Source organism: Brienomyrus brachyistius, chromosome 12 (assembly GCF_023856365.1).
Source record: "Brienomyrus brachyistius isolate T26 chromosome 12, BBRACH_0.4, whole genome shotgun sequence".
Taxonomy (NCBI): Eukaryota; Metazoa; Chordata; class Actinopteri; order Osteoglossiformes; family Mormyridae; genus Brienomyrus; species Brienomyrus brachyistius.
Genome location: NC_064544.1, coordinates 4,440,435 through 4,464,123, shown reverse-complemented (window position 1 = coordinate 4,464,123; position 23,689 = coordinate 4,440,435). Strand labels below are relative to the sequence as shown.

The 23,689-nt window shown below is 50.2% G+C and overlaps 1 protein-coding gene across 1 annotated transcript in view; it reads left to right on the top strand.

The window, feature by feature from the left end:
* Positions 1 to 16,932: 16,932 nt before the first annotated feature.
* Positions 16,933 to 23,689, top strand: part of LOC125705308 (amyloid beta precursor protein binding family B member 2-like) — a 44,565-nt gene continuing 37,808 nt past the window's right edge. Inside the window, 2 exon segments of the mRNA XM_048971800.1 lie at positions 16,933 to 17,254; positions 17,256 to 17,473. Coding sequence (XP_048827757.1) covers positions 17,103 to 17,254; positions 17,256 to 17,473 — 370 coding nt within the window. The 5' untranslated portion in view covers positions 16,933 to 17,102.

Below are 23,689 nucleotides of genomic sequence, written 5' to 3'. Positions count from 1 at the left end.
AATCAGCCGGGGCAAGAGTGACAGACACTGACCTGAGATGCGCAGACACTGAGCTGATAACCACTGTGGGCCAGCTCAAAGTATGCGCAGACACTGAGCTGATAACCACTGTGGGCCAGCTCAAAGTATGCGCAGACACTGAGCTGGTAACCACTGTGGGCCAGCTCAAAGTATGCGCAGACACTGAGCTGATAACCACTGTGGGCCAGCTCAAAGTATGCGCAGACACTCTGCTTTTCGGTGGGTTGCCCCATTGCGCATCTGCCAGCTCGGCCCGTTTTCTGTGGTCTTCTCGACCTCCTGCGTCGTCATTCTCCTCCTATTTCCTCGCCGGGTAACGTCAGCATCTCAGGATCGAGGAGTCAGGGGCTTCGTTTGCAGCTTTTTACAGCCGATGACGTGTCTAGGAAACAGCTGCCGTGTAATTAATACCCCCCCCCCCCCGCCCCCCCAATTAGGATTTAGGATGTGTCAGCGGGGGGGTGGTCAGGCCCCAAGTGTGTGACCTGTCACTGTGTATCACTGTTCTGCTTACTGGAGGGGGACAGTATCCCCCTCATTTAGCGCAGTATTTCTCGACCCAGTCCTCGGAACACCCAGGCAGTACAGATTTTTGCTCCATCTCAGCTCACAGCCAACCAACAACACCAGATACCTGGTAGAGGGTGTGCTGGGAGCTGGGAGGGAGCAGAAATGTGAATTGTCCAATCCTGCAGCTGTGAAAGTCTTTTGCAGCAGCCGAGTGAGAACCGCGAATCCATCGGCTCTGCTTGCAGAAGCAGGCTTTCATTCTTCAGTGCGGCTCCTTGCTCCTCTGCAGAGGTTTTCATCTATTGCTCGTTGGAAAGGGGCCCCCATTCTTAGATGCCGATATTTTGTTTATCTGGTGTCTCGCTTGTTATCTTATGGATCCTGTCTTCTTGCTGTGCTTTTCATATCGTCTGCCCACTTCAGAGGACGGCCCGGGGAAGCGGGTGGGTGCTGTGACATCATCTTGCCTTTTGAGGCACCCTCTGGGTCTCTGGGTTGAGGATTCCAGCGGCCGTTCCCAAACAATGGGCAGTCAGATAATTAGACGCGCCCCCCCCCCCTCCCCACACACACACACACACACACACACACACACACACACACTAAGTAATTGCAGACAGATTTTCTTGGCTCGAACTCAGTGGGTCAGGGACTTTGGCCGAGAGCCCCACTCCTCTAAATGGAGGCAGCTGCCATCTTCTCCTTGAGGACGACATTCTCCAAGTAAAAAGGAATGGAGCAGAAACCGACGGGACAAAGACACATGCCGCCTTGGGGGTCGCTTCCCTTCAAGGGTCCTGTGCAAAACAAAAAAAAAACAACAGTTCTCTTCCCCGCATGCGTCTCTGGTTGGAATGCAGAGAGAGAGAATCCCAGAAGGTTCTTTGCAGATGGACGGCTGTGTCGATCTCAGCACTTTTCCCTCTGTGATCCGCATTAGCAGCCAGGCAGAAGAGCCCTGGGGCTGTTCGAATGACGGGGAAGGACGAGGTCCCGGCGGATCAGCGGCCCCAGCGGAGGCTCATCCACAAGCTGTAGGACGTAGAGACGGTCCTGGCTCCAGCTTACGTGAGCTCTGGGCCCCCATCTGGCCATACGGGCTGGGATTTCAGCCTCAGGGTCTCCAGCCTGAGAAAATAAACAATCCTGGAGTAGTTTGGCACACAGCTTCGCTTCAGCTCATGGGGCTCTCTGAGTGTTTGGTTGCTGTCCCTAACAGCCCTTTCCTCGAGACCAAGCTGCTCACCCTGTCTCTCCACTTGTTTATCTTTCTCTAAAGCCTCGACTCCCGTACGAAACCCTGAAATGCTCCGGCAATCCGGGGAACATACGTCAAGGCAGAAGGCTTCGTGGGTAATTTGCTGCTCCTCTAGGAGAGGAATGCAAACAGACAGAGCCGCAAGAAGCCATCGCATGCAGAGACTTGACCCAACTTCTGGTTGCACATCTGTCCAGTCGAACTCTATTATTCCCTACTGAAATGTTGAGAGGTTAAATGAGCTCTTTCAGGGGGCTGTTTCTAGCACAAAATAACTTTCCTTGCCCAGTTTCAAAACAGCCATGATGGACGCTCCGGTTCCGATAGGATGTTCCCAGAGTCATCTTTAGATTTTTGTTTTGCTGCCGCGCCTCAGTAAGCTGGGAGGTGCTGCAAGGAGACTTGGGCCAGTTGCTGCATACTGCCCCCTTCTGGCCCACATGTGCGCTGCGGGGGGCGGATCATCCAGCAGAAAGCTGATTTGTTTTGAAACGCGAGACCCATGGTGTTGTTTCCCCTTCGTGTGCCCCCCCTGCTCCTGCCGCCTCCTCCCTTCATCCTGAAGGACCTCCTTCTTCTGCCTTGCTGTCCCTGCAGCAGCCTCTGGATTTCCTGGCGGGCATCCACAGCGGCCTGCCGCATGTGTGCTGCGATGGAAACCTGGAGCTGGCTCCTCCCTCGCCCTACTCCCACAGCTGCTGTGAGATCTGCTTGTCTTACATAAACTTTGCGAGATCTTCACACGCCAACTTTGGTCCTGCGGGCTACGTCTGCTGGAGCTGCCCAGCCATTGGCTTCCCCTGTCTGCCGGCACAGCGCCCGTGTTTACAGTCTCTGGACAGAGCGCGCTCACCCAGCGGTGCAACGGTAATCTTCTCCTGCAAAATGGAAAAAAATGACCAGAGCTGAATGCGATCTACAAGCACGTTTTCTCTGCAAATTTATGCGTACATTTTAAAGTTTGCATGTGAAATGTTCTTTGGCTCGTATCGAAATGTTATGTTTAAATGAAGAATGAGTCATCAGCCAAGTGTGTGGCCGCCTCCTCCCTCGTCAAGCACAGAGATGGACATGGCAGGTTCAGTGTGCCAGAATGCGTTACTGTCTCACTCGCACCTGTCTGTCATGCTCCCTCTTGCCACTGCCTGTGACCCCACTGCCTGTGACCCCACTGGCTTCCCCACTGGCTTCCCCACTGCCTGTGACCCCACCGGCTTCCCCAATAATAGACTTGCGACTGGAAGGTTTTTTTCGTGTGGGATTTGTAACACGGATTGCACGATGGAAGCTCCCCACTGTGCTGGAGCCGTGGACAGCCATACTTGTGGAAACACTTTTAAAAAAAAATTAGTTAATAATTTCACCCAGTGTGGCGTGGGGTAGATGTGGAAGGCTTACCAAGTGCTGCACGGCACTTTGGAAAGGGGCTTATCTTAAGACTGCAGGGATCCCACTGTAGAGTGTGTTATAATATGCGAGAGACTCCTGCTCATTTTGGGTGCCAATGGACCCTGCATTCCTGCTGAGGATGTAAATGCTGCAGCTCTGAAGCTGACAGAAATAATGAAATAATGCGTTTTTTGTTTTTGTCGTTCACGGTAATACAGACGTCCAGTACAGCTTGGTTATCTGTAATGCGTTAAGAGGAGCACGTTCAGGTGTGCCTCAGAGATTAGCTCTTTGTTTGGGCCTCAGCTTGGGGCACAGAAGGAGCCGACTTTCTCCTCAGACATTGTGAGGGTCTGTTACCCATCACATGCTCGCTGCGGCATGGCGTCTCGTGTGGGAAGTGTGCCCTGGTCAAGGGGCTTATGGGAAGATGGGTAGCCTTATCACTGCACAAATCACACATTGGCATGGGGCACCTGACAATTGAGGGCCCCCTGTTAGCTGCAAATAGTCACTATGCCAAATATTAAATAAACGTTTTCTTGTTTAGGCAGCGTGTTCTGCTAACTAGCTATCAACTAACCACGATCTTCTGATTCTACTCATTGGCTGTTTATTTAGCTTTTGTAACATCTGGGGGGAGCGCCGGGGTGAATGAGGCTCCAGAAAGAACAAACCCTCCCCTGGGCAGTACTAGTAGAATGACCAACTGAAAAGCGGGGGTGAAGATCCGGGGAAGACTGCATCTGTGCTGATAGTGCAAATGAATATATTCATCAAGCCAGGCACTTTCCCTACTTACAGAGGGCTGTCTCCTGGCGTTCTCTCCGTGATGGATGGATTCCTTACCCGCTTTATATTCCCCGATAGCGAGTCCTTCACTCGCTTCTAGAACTGAAGCTGCAAATAGAGCGGGAGGGGGGGGGGGGGGGGGGGTTTGCCATGCCCTCGGCAGTCCGATCCAGCGCTGATCCACCTCCCTCATTTCCGCTGCGTCCTGCCTGTCGACCGGCTGATGGCAACTGATGGGGAAATATAATTAGCTGCAGCCGTGCGTCAGACACTCAGAGACTGGGAGGCAGCGGCAGTGGCAATGCACTGGGATCTGCTCCGGGTCTTATCTGGCCCCCTGACAGAAGGTCGGTATCCGTTCTGGGTCTTATCTGGCCCCCTGACAGAAGGCCGGGATCCGCTCCGGGTCTTATCTGGCCCCCTGACAGAAGGCCGGGATCCGCTCCGGGTCTTATCTGGCCCCCGGACAGAAGGCCGGGATCCGCTCCGGGTCTTATCTGGCCCCCTGACAGAAGGCTGGGATCCGCTCCAGGTCTTATCTGGCCCCCTGACAGAAGGACGGGATCCGCTCCGGGTCTTATCTGGCCCCCTGACAGAAGGCCGGGATCCGCTCAGGGTCTTATCTGGCCCCCTGACAGAAGGCCGGGATCCGCTCCGGGTCTTATCTGGCCCCCTGACAGAAGGCCGGGATCCGCTCCGGGTCTTATCTGGCCCCCTGACAGAAGGCCGGTATCTGCTCCGGGTCTTATCTGGCCCCCTGACAGAAGGCCGGGATCCGCTCCGGGTCTTATCTGGCCCCCTGACAGAAGGACGGGATCCGCTCCGGGTCTTATCTGGCCCCCTGACAGAAGGACGGGATCCGCTCCGGGTCTTATCTGGCCCCCTGACAGAAGGCCGGGATCCGCTCCGGGTCTTATCTGGCCCCCTGACAGAAGGCTGGGATCCGCTCCGGGTCTTATCTGGCCCCCTGACAGAAGGACGGGATCCGCTCCGGGTCTTATCTGGCCCCCTGACAGAAGGCCGGGATCCGCTCAGGGTCTTATCTGGCCCCCTGACAGAAGGCCGGGATCCGCTCCGGGTCTTATCTGGCCCCCTGACAGAAGGCCGGGATCCGCTCCGGGTCTTATCTGGCCCCCTGACAGAAGGCCGGTATCTGCTCCGGGTCTTATCTGGCCCCCTGACAGAAGGCCGGGATCCGCTCCGGGTCTTATCTGGCCCGCTGCCACACCCAGACTTGTTTCCCCTTAGCCAGATCCCGCTGGAGATGTCGTCCCCCCGGTGCATTACAGTGCTGGGTAATTAAGTCGTAATGGCTGCCCCCCCACCCCTGCTGCACAAAGTGCTTTAAAGTGTGTGAGGAGGGGCTACGCTCTTTGCAAATTCATCTGCCCGACCTGACCGGGGGTCAGCTATGAGGACGGGTTTGGTGCTGACCTTATCGCAGTGACCTCCGGCGTGGTCGGCGTGACAGCGGCACCGTGGAAATGCAGCAGGAATTGGAGTGCTTTGGGTCCTGTTGCATCATATCGCTGTGCCCCAGTCATGTGACATACCTGTCACAGTGTAGTGTTGTGCTGCTTTTCCCCCTCTATTCAGACCCTTCGTCATGTCATATCATACTGCATCATGTAATTGTTGTTTTGATAGGTCCTTATATCCTCTATCAAAACCTAAGAGATTACTGGTGGGAATTAGTGTTCCATCTGCAGTCCATGTGTAGGTAGGCTGCTTTGTCTGAGGCTTATGGAAAGTGTTTTGGGCGTAATTTGCACATTAATAACAAGAAGTTAGTATTTGAGACTGGAAAGATTGATAAGGTAATTTCATTCATCAGTGCTGAGAAATTTTCAATAGTGACACGGAGAAAAACCGGCTGCCTGGCGCATTTTTAATGCGTGACATCACAGCAAATCGACGTCACTCTTCTCAAAGATTTTTTTTGGCTCCCACCACGAAACTGACTAAATCGATCGGGAATATTTTCAGCAGGTGCCAAAATGTGTGTTCACTGCAAAATCTCCAGTGAGAAGCGCTTGGGAAGCAATGGCAGCCTTCTGTAGATATGCAGACGAGGGCATGTCAGCTCAGCAGTGACATAACTGGAAGCCTGACACTGATCTTTTTTGGCTTTATGATGATGCCAGTGGCATGTGGGGAATCGCTAAGGGCTGCTTTCCGGAGCTACGTTCCCAAAAGGTCCCGTCAGCGACGTACATAGTTGGGTCCATTCAGTTACTGTGCTTTCAGGAAACACCCGGCCGGTTGGGTCTGCATGCCAGGCCGGTGCACGACGAGCAGCTCTGCTTTATTTCCTCTCTGTGTGGTAGCAGCAGGCAGCCCACCTACTTTCCAGTGTCATGCGGCGCAGTTTAGCCCATCTGCTGCTTCCTCTGTGCTATCAGACTGGCATCCGCTCCAAGCTTAAAACCCCACTCTGCACTCCGGTTGGCTTCCTATGAACCTTCACTGTTAAGGGCTTTATGGAGCTGAGATGCTCACGCTGTAACTGCTGGGAAGACGCGATGCAGTTCTGCTCTCCGAAGCGCACGGTAGCATCCTGACGCTGGGAAGGACATGGTGGATTTGAATATGGGGCGGCTTGAAACGATCTCCGGGCTAATTTCAGAAATATTCAGCTGGGCTTAGGGTGTGGAGTGTAGAATATTTTAGAGATATTCTGGGATCCCGCTTCTCGCTTGTATCTGTTGGAGAGATTCTAGGTTTACTGTAGAGGGGCAGTTGAGTGAAAGGGTTAGCTGCCTTGACACTCTGTGTGTGTGTGTGTGTGTGTGTGTGTGTGTGTGTGTGTGTGTGTGTGTGTGTGTGTGTGTGTGTGTGGCAGTTGATTTAACAGAGAATAACCACGGCAAATGGCTCTAGCAGCCCAGTGTCTTCCTGTGAGGAAGGCAGGCTTTCTTAACCTTATTTACAGAGTACTTTTTATCTATTTACTTACTTATTTAAGTGTATGGTCTGTTGGACTAATTCAATAGGATTTCTTCTACTGGGAATACATGAAGATCTGCTCTGTGTCAGGAGAGAGCACTCTGCTGAAGTGCTCTCCAGGGGTTCGGAGCGCTTCGCGTGAGCAGCTGCAGAGCGGCTCGAAGCTCTGCGATCGGTGTCAGTCAGGTTTTCGCTGAGCTGAGCTGCTTAGTCCTCCCAAGTGAAGCGAAAATTGACTGCTGTGCTCAGACCGTGTCCAGAGGAGCGCGAGCTGAAACAGGAAAGCTGTCATTCTGAGAGATGATTATGGACATTCGGCGTCTGTGCATGTGTAGCCGAGAAGCCCCCGTATCTATGCCATGTGACTTCTGTTGTGTCTGATTCTGAGATTCCAGGGAAAGCTCACTATCGTCCATCACTCTTAGGATTCCTGTCTGCGTTGCACGACAATGACTGTCTCATTTTTTACTCTACTGCCGAGCTGATATTTAATATAGTCTATCCATCCAGTTGTCTATCCCAGAAGCTATGAGTGCAAGGTAGAAAATAACCTAGAGCAGGGTGTCAACCCAACGCAGGGCAAACACACACACAAACACACACACACACACACAGTCAGACAATTTGGCAATTCCAGTTCACTTTAGCATGTTTCGGACTTTGAAGGGAAACCGGAGGAAACCCCACAATGACACGGAGAGAAAATGCAAACTCCACAGACGTGGAACCATGGCGATGCCAGAGGTATGAGGCAGCCCTACTAACCACTGCACCATACCAGGCTTACAGTTATTTACATAAAATATTAAATGATCAGCCACAAGAATCGGCACCCACAATGCAATCTGCCTTGTTATAATCCAAGACTTCGAGAGCCGCCCACCTGTGACAGAGCCGTATTGGGGGCCTTGGTCTCTTTGGCAGTGGTTCTAAATGCTCCATTTGCTTATTGATACATTTCCAGCCCCTTGTTTTATAATAGCACAAACGCCCTATGCTTGGCAGCAAGTTAAAGTCTCCCGTCAGCTTATAGAGACAGATAAAAAATTAGAAAGTAAGTCCTCTAACTGAAAAAAGCCGCATGTGGTCAGGCGAGGCTTGATGGTTTTCTTCATTGTTGCCCAGTAAAAATGTGTCAGGGGCAGGATGGCATGGAAATAGTCGGGGGACTCGCGGTCACATTTGTTTGCAGTGTCACTGAGCCCAGCTTCTGTTGACGCACAGGGTTTTTAGTTGAGGTTAACTGGAATGCCTTTGAAATATGCCAGCCGTCCCTTCATAGACGGCGGTGCCACAGCCTGCCTGATAGTGAAGCCGGCTGGCTGCCATAGTAGCTCATGGAGATACTCAGAGTTGCCCAAGTGGGTCGCATTATGGACCAACAGTTTTCCAGGTGGTTCCACGCTGAGCTTCCCTGGGTCCGATGGGGTTAGCCAACCGCTAACGGCGTCCGCAGGGCTGAGGGAGCTCTGCGGTGCGCGTCCAAACTGTGGTGTTGAGCAGGAGCAGTGTTTATAGTCTGAGAGCCAGCTTGAGGGGCTGTGGATCATGTAGCTTATGACTCAACCTGGCAGATGAGCGCGATAGTGAGATGGAAGGCATAGGATCAGCCATCCAGTGAACACAACACAAGAGCATCCATGCATCCCAGCGCCTGCCAAACTCAACCCTCTACATTTACATCTATTTACTTGGCGGACGCTCTAGGCTAAAGCGATGTTCAAGTGAGACAGATGATACCTACCAGTCATACAGCTGTCAGCTTGCCAGCTTGGGTAATGGTGCTGCTGGGGTAAACTTCCAAGGAATGAACAGAATCCATTAGTTTGTGGTGGGGAGAAATAGCTCTACAAACACTGCTGGGAATCAGAAATGTTATGAATGTGTCGTTAAGAGGGCCGTCTGGGACACAGCGTCCAATCAAAATACAATCATCTCCAAAACAAGTGTCCAATGGTGCCAAGTGAACTCCTTCACAAACGAACAAGTCAGCGGTAGACTTTGGGCCAATGAGGCCTGGCGATTGGGGTAGGTTAGATCGGGGGACAGACGTTGAGTTGTTCTCAGAAGAGGAAAGTCTTAAGCTATTGTTTGGGGGGTAGTAGGGGACACTGTGGACTTTACTTTACTCTTTACCCCTCTGAATTTGTCTTTGTTCCTCATGTTGTGTGTAAGTCAGGGGCATGTCAGGTAGGGGTGATTCCGGGGTCTGCTGCAGGGGGCCCAACTCTTGACTTTTCCTTTCTCCAGCTCTCCTGTTTCCTTTAGTCTCCTCCACCCCTCCCGCCCCCCCCCCCCCCCCCCATCCGCCCTTTCTTCCCCGGCTGTGTGCCAGAGACAGGGTCACTTTAGGGCACTTTCCAGTTCCCCCAGACGTGGCTGACGACTTACACATCGTTTTCTGTGATGGTGAAGGAGTGTTGCTGTCTGATACAGCCTTGCCAACCATTTTGAGCCTTTTAAATGTAGCTGGAGGCCGGAACAGCTGGAGGTGATGCCTGGGGAGACTCAAAATCAAGTAGCGCTTATTAAACAAAAACGGCGGAAGGAAATCCTCGGATGGAAGTAGACGTCCACGTGAAACCGGCAACATCTGTGATGCTAGTGGCTTCCATTGTTCCATGGGGACGGCTGGATAGCGATCAGCCCAAAAACAAGGGATATAGTGAATGACTAAGAAGATGGGAGAGAGATGGGTGATGGGAGAGAGATGGTTGGAGCCAGACTCCATCCTCCTATTGGATTTCGGATTAACCGATGCGTCTTAACTGAAGCTAGTTATATGGGAGCCCATTTTTATCAGATTGGAGTTAAGTACATCGCTCAAGAGCACAACAGCTGAATCCCTTGTGAAACTTTACAATCTCTAGCCTCACATATCATCTTAACCTCTGAAACACCCCATTCAGCCAGGATGCATGTTTTTCCATTGGGCTCCTGGACGGCACAGTTTGATTTGGTGGAAGTCGGTAGACGACATGAAAGAAGATACCGGTGACCCTGCGAAGAGGTAATTGATATTTCACTCTGAGGTATCTTATCAAATGTGCTCAGTAGGGGTAGGAGTCGGGGTCTTGCTATCATCCGAACTCTGGATTCTCCTGACATAGCAGACGTGATGAAGTGAGACTTGTCCAAGGCCGCTCATGAGCGCATGTTTTGCGCTGGGGGAGAATGCGACCTGCGACCGTTCCTGCAACCATTATTGACGATGCCGTTCACAGCAGCACCAAGGACCCTGGGTGATTTGCAATCGCAATTAAAACATGCATACTCATTGTACCTCGAGCTGCAAGAGTGAGACGGCTCCCTCTCACCCCCTGCTGCGGTGTGATTCATAGAGGGCTTTCTTAGACCACAGAACAGCAGCTCCCAAAGCAGTCATTAGCTAGTTTGCACCAGCCTGTGCACTAATTTGACAAATGTGCAGGGTGCCACTTCATTATTTTCCAAATGCGTGGTCTGTGGCAGCTATAGAAAGTCCACAATGTATAATTAATTAGATGGAATGTCTAATTGATCTCCAAGTAATATAATTTCTGGTAGGGCTTCTCTGATTGGTCAGATAGTTGCATTGTTTCTCCTGCAATCCATTGGTGCCTATTAAACCTTTTGGGTGTCGTTCATTTTGATGAGATGTTGCCCATCCTTACTTTCCCACATTCAAACCAAAATATATTTAAAGTTATGTGTCTGTTCTCTGTCTGTTTTTTGGCAGTTAGTTTTGCCCGTCTGTCGACATTCTCTCCCTTCCGCAGATTTTCACCCGTTGAGAGCTCAGGGTTGAGTTTTATACCCTGACAGGAAGCTGAATCGTCGATGACTCGCTAAGCAGCTGAGTTGTTTCCATCTTAATAAGCTAGTTACCGCAGGCTATGCAACGTGCTCGGCGTAATGGATTGGCTTCTTCTTCCAGGAAGAAGTGGTCCTTCCATCCCTGAAGATCCCCCAGTGTGTTCGGCCCGCAGGACCCTCCAACCTGGCCGATTGAACGCACCCACAGACCAGCGTTCCATCATGGGCAAGAGTCTCCGTGGAGATTTCCTCCCTCCTGACTGCTCCGGTGGGTACGACAGATGCTCACGTCCCTTAAGTCATTTGGATGACCTTCCTCTAAGGGACCAGGACACTCTTGTTTGCCGTTAGCCGGGTCGTGATGAGAGACACCCAAAGAGAAAAGCCCAAAAATATATCATAGCGTTTTAGCGGCTATCCTGCCAAGGCAGCTGTTGTCATCTGTAGTTCTGATCCAATCTGACAGGCGGGGAGAAGGAACGCTGTGAATGGCACACCGGCGCTCCGAGGTGATTTTGCCGCACTAGCTAAGACTGCACGTCGTCCGCAGCCCTTGGGAAAATTGAAACTCCACAGCCGTATTTCTTGATTTCTCTGCCGGTGCCTTGGGAATCTCGTCTTTAACTCCGCATGCCGTGGGTCTTGCTGAATTATTTTTCCTGAAATTGCCAGCGGAGGACTGTTCGGCACAGAAACATGATTAAAAAAATGTATGAGTGACTCGCAGGAGATGTTTATCTCCACGGGCCCCTGGGGAACCTGTGGTGAGGCATGTGCTCCAAGTGCGTGACGCCGCGCTGATCTCCCAGCTCTGGTGACCCACCCCTCCCAGAAACCTCTGTCTGTTCTCCCTACAGCTCACAAACCAGCATTTGGCGAGCCGATAATCAGGTACCTGGTGTGATGCCTACACGCTACTCAAATGGATCAGGATTGGATGCTGAATTGCATTTCAGTGTCTTAGTACACAACAGGGGGGCAATTGTTGATTTTATTGTTTTCATTTTAATTTTTGTACTTGTTTTCTAAACATCAGTGGTATTCGGGGGAATGTCATTTATGCAGGAAGTTTCCTGCATCCCTTCAAACAACCGTCCTCAGTCTCCCTTACTGTGTGCAATGACAGTAAAGTGGAATCTAATTTAATCTAACGAAGTTTAGCACCAGTATATTGGAGTTAAACCTCAGCGGCCCATATGCATGTATTTTTATGGAAGTAGGCCGAGCGTTTCAGAGTGTGATGTGCGGTCTGTCTGATGTCAGCTCATGCTGTTGAGGGAGCGTTCTGCTCCACTGAGGTTTTCTCTCCAAAATGGCAGCATATAGCCTGCCATTGCTGAGACGTGGAACGGGAGAAGCATCTGAGATGTGGGTGTGGAGATGTAAGAGAGCACACGCACGCGAAACATCGCACGGCCCCTTAAATGTGGTGATTCGATAACTAGGAGCAGGTCAGATGTTGGTGGAATATGTGCATTTCATTATGAAAAGAGCTTTGGTGTGTCTTCCAGCTGTTACTCATGGTTACTTCCAGCTGTTACTCATGGTGAGTGTAAATTATACTCGTGTCCTTGCAGTTTTACAGCAACCCCCCCCCCCCCCCCACCCGATCAGGACAAGATGCTAGAAGATAGACAGATGGATAGATAGACAGACTCTTGGGTGATCTTCTGGGTACTCTTATTGTTGCAAGTGTGTAGGTTTGGTTTCAATTTTTATGGAACCCAAATCAGCCTGGAACCCCCCCGGTCCCCTAAACACGCACAGCACTCCTGCAATATTGGGAGGATCACGTCCCCACCATCCAGACCCAATTCTACAGTCTTGCACTGTTGGCAGATTCTGACGATGGCGGAAGTCAGGAAGAGAACTGGGGTTTCATCTGGTACCTCCAAGGTGATACGGAATGACTGAGCAAAGGCCAGCGAAGGGGTTGAATTACCATAAGCAGGTTGGAAAGCTGGTCAATCGCTTTCGCAACCACCAGTGTGGGCAACCAGCCCCCCCCATCACATGCCAGGAGGTCGCCCTTTATATGCAAATTCACTCACAACTTACACAGTGATTGGACTTTACATATATAATGATACCTAGCATTCTGTGGTCAGCTAGTAAGTACAGGCAGCTCTCGACTTGCATAAAGCCGACTAACAAAAAAATATCCGAGATACACGGACATTATGAAAGCGCTAACGGTACAATGTGACCGACGCCTGTAAGTACATTTACGTGTCATCTTTTCATTTGTTTCGTATGTGTTCTTTAGTATGTATTACTAGTATATTTTTGGCTTATGTGTTTTTTGTAATAAGGTGTCCTGAATGGTATGGAGGGGTATTCCCGACTTGCATAAAGTTCAACGTACATTAAGATTTGTGGAACTCGTTTTTTTAACGTCAGTTGCAAATAGCCCGTATTACTGAAACATTTCATGTACTCCAGGCTAAAACTGGACGTGTCATTCAACATGTTATCGAGCAGTGGTTCTCAACTTGGGGGGGGCACACAGTTCATTTAAAAAGGGCATTAAAAAAAACAACATTGCTAAAAGGTTGGGCGATATAAAATTTTCACAGTATACTGATATTTTTTCAAAACGAGATATAGGGTGACACATTTATATTGATATTCTTTAATTATGCCTTAAAATTAGGGCTTTATTAAAGATATTTAATTGAAATCAATAGTATTCCTTCCTGTCTGTAAACGGAGTAAGAGTTTCGGTCATGACGTTATACTGAGTCCCAGAATTCACAGCTAAAATCAAGTCGGTTCGTTACTGGCATCTCAGGGGGAAGACGACGAATCATGGTTCATATTGTTTTAAAACTTTGTTAAAAATATCGCACTTGGGCTGCAATATAGTTGTTTTATTTTGTTGAAGGCTAATACCTTGAGAATCTGAGATCTGATGAGACTCTTTTCAGAATTTCAGTTAACACACATTTACTGGTTGCTAGGTTTCTCATTTTAGAACCGTTTGCCAAATTGGATGTAGATTTAGTTTATTTATTTGTTCATTAACATTCACCTTCTGTTTTGAGAGCAATATCATAATGTGATAAAAAAAAATTGTGCTGGTGGACAAAGTGGAGTGAAACCTTGTTTGAGTCGTGTTCAATAGAAATGACATCGTTTAGCAGTGTAACCAAATTATATTTATATTAATAAACGTTGCCACCTTTGCAGAATGCATATGAGTGAAACAATACCATAGCCTGTGTAGGGGGGCCTAGGCACGTTTTCCTGGACATAGGAGGTCCTTGGATAACAAAACAAAGGTTGAGGACCACTGATACAGAGCAGTGGTTCCCACCCTGGTCCTCTGGGACCCACAGACGGTCCATGTTCTTGCTCTCTCTCAACTCCCTTTCATATGGTCCACGTTTTTGCTCCCTCCCAGATCTCTTTCAGACAGTCCAAGTTTTTGCTCCCTCCCAGATCTCTTTCAGACAGTCCAAGTTTTTGCTCCCTCCCAGATCTCTTTCAGACAGTCCACGTTTTTGCTCCCTCCCAGATCTCTTTCAGACAGTCCACGTTTTTGCTCCCTCCCAGATCCCTTTCAGACGCTCCACGTTTTTGCTCCCTCCCAGATCTCTTTCAGACAGTCCAAGTTTTTGCTCCCTCCCAGATCTCTTTCAGACAGTCCAAGTTTTTGCTCCCTCCCAGATCTCTTTCAGACAGTCCAAGTTTTTGCTCCCTCCCAGATCTCTTTCAGACAGTCCAAGGTTTTGCTCCATCCCAGCTCCCTTTCAGACGCTCCACGTTTTTGCTCCCTCCCAGAACCCTTCCAGACACTCCACATTTTTGCTCCCTCCCAGTTCCAGATGCTCAGATGGGGAAACGCTGATATAGATAATGTGCCAGAACCCTGAAAGCATGCTGGGAATATTACAGTACACATCGCCATGCAGAAATGGGTTTTATATATAAGGGTTTATGTTTAGCTATTGCTGTCTTATAGTGAGATGTGGATATGTATGTTAGGCAGAGGACGATCCTGGTTAATACCCCACTAACTGCATACAGGGTCACATGACGCCCCTGTTAGCATCTATCTAGAATGTTCCAGGATATCTGTGCCTGATTTAAATTCATCCTTTTCACTTTCATTTCTTCCGTGACATTTTGGCTCCTCAGATCCGCGCAGAGAAGCAGGTCAGGATGCACAGAAAGGATTAGCCAGAATAATGATAAGTCTTCCGTAGTACTTTGGCTCCGACTCTGTGCTGGCTAACCAGACGCTGGATGATGGGGGGGGGGGGGGGGGGGGGGGGGGGGGGTGATTCTGATTACCACCGTTTATGAAAGGCGGTCTAAAAATGTCAGTTTCGTGTTTGAGTCAGACTGTCCAGAGGCAAACTCAATCCATGCAGACAGCAGAGACGCAGACTAATGCGCCGTCCAGAGAGCGCCACCTCTGACGGATCTCTGGAAGCCTCCCGTCTATTCCCATCATGCAGCTGTGCACTTTTAAGAATGTAGATCAATGCTCACTCCCCCTAAATTAGTGGAAGCCATTAGGCGGGGCAGTAAATCCCAGTTATGAATCTCTTTCATTGGCGTGATCACCTTTGAGTTTTATAATCCATGCAGCTCTCCGACTGCTTAATGGAAACTGTATTTAAGTGCCATTCGGAACGGCCCAATGACAAATTAGTCAGTTTAATGCCACGGTGATGTTTTCATTTCGTTCCTAATCTGCTTTTAGAATTTCCCCCCCCCCCCCCCCCATGTTTTATTATTTCTGTAGAAGAACAGACCATAGATCATGTTTGTAATCTTTCTTCTTCGCAGACCTTAAATAACCCAGACATCCACGTCGCTGGCCAGTCGACCCCCACAGGCTCATGTCTGACGTTCTTCCAGGTGAGATCTCCGCCTCCTCTCTCATCATGTTCTCCACACCTCCGCCTCTTCCTGCTCTTTCCTCAGCTTCCTCCGGCCATTTCTCTGTCCTCCCAACCCGTTCCTGTGCCTGTATACTCCGGAGGCTGGCGCTCACTAGACCTTCTTGTGAAATGAGAGTCTATTTCGGGCGCGTGACCTTTCACTGACCTTTGCCCCCTGGGGTATGTGCTTGTGTTGTTGTGTTATGGTGGATGACAGGCTCAGCTTGACGTTAAAAACCCGCTTTAATCTCTGCTTTCTCAGACTCCACCAGCCCAGTTTCAAAGTGTACTTGAGAGTCGCGTATTTTTTCTGTTTAATGAATTAAATACTTCAAAGGATTCCCTCTGTTTCCCCTTCAAACTTGTCAGTTGGAAACAAAATGACTCGGATTGAGCTCTACGGTAATTTGATGAGGCGACTCACTAAATTCCAGTGCAATTTATTTTTTTGTTAATTTGCCTCTGCTCGGCGTCTCCCCCATCCCGGGAGAAGCACTTGAGAGCTGAAGACTGAGACAGAGAGTGTTTTGAAATTCACATCCCTGCAGAGGTCCAGGCCACAGACTGGGGAGATCGTATATCAGGGTCGTCATTTTAGAACAGGGTCACAGAGCATCGCTGTTTGTGGCCTGTTTGTACTTTCTGCTGCTTTGTCAGGATGTCTACAGTTGCTCTAAATCTTGATTAATAAAGTGTCTGTTTGTCTGTCTGTCTGGCCAGATATTTTACTAAATTGAAGAGCAAATTTCCAGAACTCAGTGTGTTTTTTGCTGTTTTTGAGATGCGACCACTAATATCCTAAAGTTAGGCTTCCTCCTAATGCATTACAGTATTGGGACTCAAATCTCACTCGGTCCTCATGTAATCAAATGAAGAACTTTCATTAAATTTCCAAAAACTCACTAAGTCCTCAGAAATTTTCTTATCTCAAAACTTATCTCATGGACTGAGGGAGTTTTGGACATTTGCTCTTCAATCATGATCAGTATTTTTTATAATATGTAATTATATATAGTTAATGAGTATTTTTTATGAACTTTTAATTAATTGTTCCTTAATAACCTTTTGTCTCCAGTTGACTCCTCGTTGGCAATGATGTCGGTCTGTGTGCCCCCATCCCACGGCAGCCCGCCTACAGTCGATGTGACCAATTGCAATGTGGCTCCGCCCAACCCGCCCACCTCGCTAAACCTTCGCTCCTCCCACAACCAGCTGCTCAACTGTGACATCATGAAGCAGGGCGCCCCTGAGCTGCATTGCTCTGCCACTCCACCCAAGTGTCGCAAGAAATATGCCCTGACCAGCATCCAAAGTGCGATGGGGCTCAGCGAGGCGCCCCCTGCTGACGCCGCCCTTCAGGGTAACTGCGCAGAGCCCAATCCCAAGCTGGCCAAAAATGGGGCAAATCAGCTGCGCAAAGCTGCAGAGCAACAGGACTGCAACAAAAACACAACTGGGGGCAGTGAGGGTGGAGACAGCCATGGGGGCGGGGAAAAACCATGGGGAAGGGCGGGGGCATTATCTCTATGAAGTCAGAGGATGGGGAGAACCAAGCTCCACCCAGGAGGAGCAAAACTTCCCCAGATCATTCCTCCGAGGACCCCGCAGAGGAGGACCCTGCAGAGGAGGATCCCGCTCTAACGCCGCTACTCCCCCCTACCCCCCAAGCTCCCCAGTCCAGAGTGTGCCCCCTTGCTGTCGGAGACCTCCACCTCATCCAGCCCCGAAGCCAAGAAGGATCAGCCCAAGACGGGGGCTAAGACAGACTGCGCCCTCAACCGCATCCAGAACCTGGTGCCCAGTGAGGAGGATTCCAGCTGGACAACGCTGTCCCACGACAGCGCCTCCCCTGCCTCCCCGGAGGATCCGGGTAAGCAGTGCGCTCCCTTCACTGTCTGATTTTAAGCTGGGCGCTCCCCTCACTGTCTGATTTTAAGCAGTGCGCTCCCCTCACTGTCTGATTTTAAGCAGGGCGCTCCCCTCACTGTCTGATTTTAAGCAGGGCGCTCCCCTCACTGTCTGATTTTAAGCAGCGCTCCCCTCACTGTCTGATTTTAAGCAGTGTGCTCCCCTCACTGTCTGATTTTATGCAGTGCGCTCCCCTCACTGTCTGATTTTTAAGCAGGGCGCTCCCCTCACTGTCTGATTTTAAGCAGTGCGCTCCCCTCACTGTCTGATTTTAAGCTGGGCGCTCCCCTCACTGTCTGATTTTAAGCAGTGCGCTCCCCTCACTGTCTGATTTTAAGCAGTGCGCATAAACATACTTCTGCAGCGTTTCCTATGTGTTTGCAATTTGCTCTGGTGGTGTCCCGCTGTCTGCAGTGTTCCCTGTAACACTGAATTTCTATGCACAGCCAGGTGGAATTTCCCAGGGTCTGTTACTGATGCTAATGCTGACCAGACCCAGAAGCTCAAACTCAAACTCATGATCAAAGATTGTATTTTGCGCTTTATGTTGTTATATTTAAGCAGGATAATCAGTCATTGTGTGAGAACCTGGAATATTCTGGTGGGGGGGGGTGGCTCTGAGTTAGTCATTTCAACAAAGTATTTAAAAAATGACACGGCTTGCAGATGCAGAGAGCGTGAGAATTTCTAATGCCTCTGTAATGAAGTTCAGCTTGAAGCTGTTTATTTTCTTTCCTTGTTTGGCTTAATGAATCTCATCGAATTTTGCTGGTTGCTTCTAACTTGAAGGTTGTCTGAGGTTAACTAGGGGCTTTGAACCAATCGAAACACGTACGTATTTGCATTTATATCTAGCAAACGCTTTTGCCCAAGGCGACGTGCAGATGAGAAAGCAGGATCAGACGGTCTCTGGAGTCTCTGGTGGGGTTTAACGGCCTCGCTCAGGAGGCCAAGGATGAAATCATCCTGCTGGCCCTGGGATTTGACCCAGTGACCTCCCGATCAGAGGCACAGTGTCCTAAACCGCGGAAGCCACATGTCCCACTTGCATTGAGTCCCAACTGCTCTTCTGTGGAGAACACAGGCGGGAGAGTTCTAGAAGGATCAAAGGACCCCAGTCCCTTCTTGTTTACTCGTGACGAGCCGACCGCCAGTGGTTGGAGCCCGTCGTACCCCCCCCCGCCCCCCTGCCCGCAGTCCCAAACTCCTGAGTCACTGCGCTGTGGCCTGGTTCTGTCCCGGTGCTGGTGACAGATGCGGCGATGAGCTCAGAGGGAGGGACATCACTCGCAATCAAAAGCGGAGCTTCCTGGATCGGTGCCTCGTCCCGGTGTGAAGCCCAATTGGGTGGAGCCAGAGAGAAAGACCCAGTAAATGAATATTTAAAAGTCGAGCTGGGGTGAAGCCGCCCCGCTGGCGGATCGCTCCACTAAATAAACGGCAGCCTCTCTCTCCCCTTAAGATGAGAAAACCATGGTTGAACATTTGGGGAGAATAATCACAGCCTCTTCTAGAGCTATGCTATGGGTTTAGTACTGTTTTCTGTCAGTCTGTCTGGGTTTCATTAACTGGCTCTGTAGATGAAGCAGACATGTCCTGGAGCTGGCTGTGTGGCATGCCGTGGTAATAAGGGGTCTCTGCCAGCGGCAGCCAGGTTGCCTTTATGGGCGGTCATGGCACACTGTGGCACACACCGCGAACGTTGGCCCCGCCTGAAGCCACTTGCTTATTTTATCAGTTCCTTTGTGGCACCTGATCCGCATCCTGCCTGATCTTCTGGAGAAGCATCCAAAGCTGTGAGCAGGGAGAAGCAGGTTTCACGTTCGCGGTGGAACGTACTAGTCTGGGGCTTTGTGTGTGATCAGAAGGTTGCCAGTTCAAATCCCAGGGTTGGTAGAGTAATGTGATCCTTGAGCCCTTGAGCAAGACCCTTAACCCCTAGGTACTCCAGGGACTGGGTGACCCTACTTTCACTTCTGTACTACGTTGGGAAAAAGCGTCTCGTTAATGAGTTGTAATTATGACAAACTATGTCAAATGAGTGCAGTGCATGTGTGTTTGCTAGAAATGTAAAGTACCAGTCAGAGTTTTACACTTAAACGTTAGTACTTGGACATTCCTTAGTGAGTACAGTTAGGGAAATGGATTAATGTACTGTCTAAAATAATACATGTTTTTGTATGCCTGTTTATAACAAGAGAAGGGCATTGTGGGTAGTGCTGGGGTAGTGACTTCGCAATGGAGACGCAGTGGGGAGAACGACAGCACCCACGCCAGCCAGTGATGGATGAGTGCATCTGTGTTTGTTTAATAGATAGTCCCAAGTGAAGTACAGGTGATGAAAGCTAGGAGTGCGAGAGAAAGGGTGGTAAGCATATGTGAAGTTTTGCTTGGAGATATGGATGTGGGATTTGAACCCATATCCTTCTGGGTATGTTTACAGAGTCTGCAGTGGCAGTCTGGCAGTGCAGGGTTTGTACTGTATATACTCTTAACTCAGAGCTTTTATGTCTCATTCCCTTCGGAATCGCCTCAGACAAGGGAAAAGTGGAATATTTATGGAGATGTTTTTTTCCACTGGATTTTCCTGCCTCATACGTAACGTGGATGGGGTTCACAGCTGCGCAAACAGCAGCCGCTTAATTCAGGCCAGAGACTTTTGCAGAGGTTCTGAGGCAGAGAAATGCTTTCCGAGTGCTCTCAAGTTTTGCACATTCGTCCTACTAAAAGAAACTTCTCTATTAATATGAGGTGTTCTGGTATTTAGCCAGAGTTAGCTAGTATCCTGCACAAAAACACAATGCGTTTGCATAAAACAGCTGCGATTCTAGGATTTTTTAAGGTGCAGCGCATAAGAGGGATCTTATTGTTAGCCAATGATATGCTTTGAATCGGTGAATGATGGAGAAAAGCCAATCCCTGTGTATGCCTCTGCATAAAAATCAATACTCATCGTACAACCTGAATTTGGAAAAGGTAGCCTGTCTTATCAGGCTTTATTTACGGTCCAGTTTGGTTGTCTGTGCTTGTCCTGGCCTGCCCAGTTTTTTAGGAGATGCCTGTTTTGCTCACTTCCTTTGACGGTATCATCCCACAGCGCAGAGCCTACTGTCTTTTCCGCTGCCACCAGCAACCGAGCCGTACTCAAGCCATATCTCAGCTGATCCCAGATCATACCTCAGCTGATCCCAGATCATACCTCAGCTGATCCAGATCATACCTCAGCTGTACTCAAGCCATACCTCAGCTGATCCCAGATCATACCCAGGCTGTACCTGAGCCGTACCCGAACCGTACCCGAGCCAGACCCCGAACCGTACCCGAGCTGGACCCAAGCTGTACCCGAGCCGGACCCGAACTGTATCTTAGCCGTACCCGAGCCAGACCCAAGCCGTACTGCAAACTTACGGTTTTCCATTACAAAGTAAGTGAGTCAAATGCTATAATTCCGTCAGTGTTCGATGGTAACATAACACAGCAATTACTAGGCTATCATGGGCTCCCAGCTTTCAATTACCACGCTGATTTGGATGTCAGCACATTCTCTATCAAAGCGTGAATCAGCAGATGAGATTCCCCTCGTGTGGTCGCCGAGGATAAACAGAATATTGGAGGAATACAAAGCTACCTTTTTTTCACGGGTTGACAGCAAATCATCCCGCCTGCATCTGAAATGACCTCCCATCTGCGAATCCGCGTCGTGCCTGGATTGTCGGGTCACAATGTGCCAGAGAGACTTGTTACGGGTCTGCGAGGTCACCACCCTAAAGTAAACAGAGTCACTGACCGATCGGCGCGGAGGAATGATGGATGTCATCAAACACGGAGCAGATAGCAAATCAGACAGAATCCCGTTCCAGCCTGACATACTGATCGATACTGTCAAAAGGAATCAGAAGAAGCCACTATCTTCTCGAACTGTGGATCTTTTCGGGAATGCTGCAGCCGTCGGCTTTAGTATCTGCTGTACTCGGGGAAAATGTAACAACATAGATGTTTAATTTAAGAATAGACCCCCTCTCCCCCCGCAGAGAGATTTAAACGCCCCCAAACCGCCCTCTGCTCCCACCCACACGATCTGGAGATGCTGTGTGCATACCCACTGCTACATTCACATTAAAATACATCGTGTTTGCATCATAAACCTCATTCCGAGAGGCTGCATTAAAGCATTTGGCTGAGGCTGCCAGAGGTTCTGCACAAACAGACGCGCCTTTCATGCCGTGAGGTAAACACGCCTGCGGTGATTTTCCAGAAATAGAATAGTGATACTTTACTCATTCCTGTGGGGGAATTTCTCTTTTCGTTTATCCGATGCTGCTCCCAATGAGACATATACAGGTTAGAGTGAGCTTGGGGGGGTCACACAAGGTCAGCCAGCATGCAGCATCCCTGAGAGCTGGAGGTGAAGGGCTTTACTCAGGGGCCCAACAGTGGCATCAGTCTGCCAGCTCAGGGATTTGAACCAGCAACCTTCTGATCATATGCGCAGAATACTAAGCCACTGAGTCAGACCTCTTATGCACTCTTAACGGCGTTCATTAGCCGCATCACGCAAAGCCTGTCAGCCTCCTTTGTCCTCCCTGGGGCTTCTGTGTCCCCCCCGGGAATGGAGGCCGAGGCGGTCCACTGGAGCTGTACCCTCCAAAGCCTTCATCTCAAGGTCCCCCGAGCCCCTCTGCTAATCCACACAGTTCACGCTCCAAATGTAATTATGCCTCCTTGAAGCTAGACCAGCACAGAAAACCGGAAGTTTGTCGGTTCATAACTTCCGAGTGATGCTTATCGGTTGACTCGGTTACCCATCCCAGTTGCCTGGTTACTCCCTACCCCCACCTCCACCTCCTCCCTTAGCTCTGTGATCAGTGCCCCATTTGGTGAAGTCGAGGTTTTGTCCTTGTAGGTTTACACCGTGGTATTTAGGGACCTGAATGTTGGGCCTGGTGATGCTTTCGTGTCTAAGAGGGCAGTTGATTACTTGGAAAGCTGTAAATCTGTAACAGATGGTGTTGGGGTTGTTTGGGGGGGGGGGGGGGGCTCTGACTGTGCTTTCTGAGTCCATGTTTGGTTTTGTGCTGTATGTTTCCTGGGCACTGTGTCGTTACAGTGGAGGATAACTTTGGTACTCAGCGTGGTGGGGGTTTAAACTAGTGTGCCACCTAGGGAGTGTGTTTTTAATCTCTCTCTCGTGTTGGCATCCCATCTGTCTTAACGCCCCTGTGAGTGGGACTTTCGGATCTGCGAGCTCCCCTTCATACCTGTGCCTGTGAGCTGCTGAGCAAGTGTGTCTTCCTGTGTTGCGTCCCTGGGTCTGTTTTTACTATTGGGGAAGCTGCAGATTTGCCCAGCACTTCCTCTCTCCCCTCGTCTCCCTCTCCCTCCCTCTCGCTCGCTCGCTCGCTCGCTGGTGGAGGTCACATGACTCTGCGCTGGGTGATACTGCAGGAAAGATGATCTTCAGGTTGCTACGACAACAAAAGGTGCCTGGATGGAGGAGCATTTCCGAATGATCGGCTTCCTCTCGCTACCTAATGCTCCCGCGTGAGGGAGGGGGGGGGGGGGGGGGCGGCGTGACCCAGACAGGAAGTCAGCCACTGCTCCGCTCCGCCGTTCCCGCCGGTCCCGGGAGGGGTGGGGGACAGACAGACAGACGCCTGATGGGATATTGTTCATTCCTTGCGCTGGTGCCCTGTTTCGGCTTCCGTCAATGCGAGTGACACACAGCGCCGCTTGTCATGATGCTTGGAGAGGACTACATGCTGGCCATCGTCATTGTCGATTATGGGGGTAGGTACCATGCGGCTGCAGCCTTTTCGGGGATATGCCTGCCGATCCGGGGGAGGGAAACGGGAGCCCAAATCGGGCGCTTTTTTTTTGGGGGGGGGGGCGGGGGTGGCTTTGACTGGGTGCCCCGGATCCCCGCGAGTGACAAGCCGGCATACTGGGTGAAGCACGCTGCCCCCCCAGTGCCCCCTCCCTGTGTTTCATGGTCAGGGGGACACTGACGCTGAGAATCACGGAGCCCAGCTATATGACTTGGGAATCCTTTCGCTCTGGGTCCGATTTCCAGCGCAGCTCTGTGATTCCGAGGAGCCAGTGCCAGACCTCCCGGACAGGCAGGATCCGCTGGAAATCGGCCGGCCTGCTAACTCTGAGCTCTGGCTGGGGCCAGGTGCTG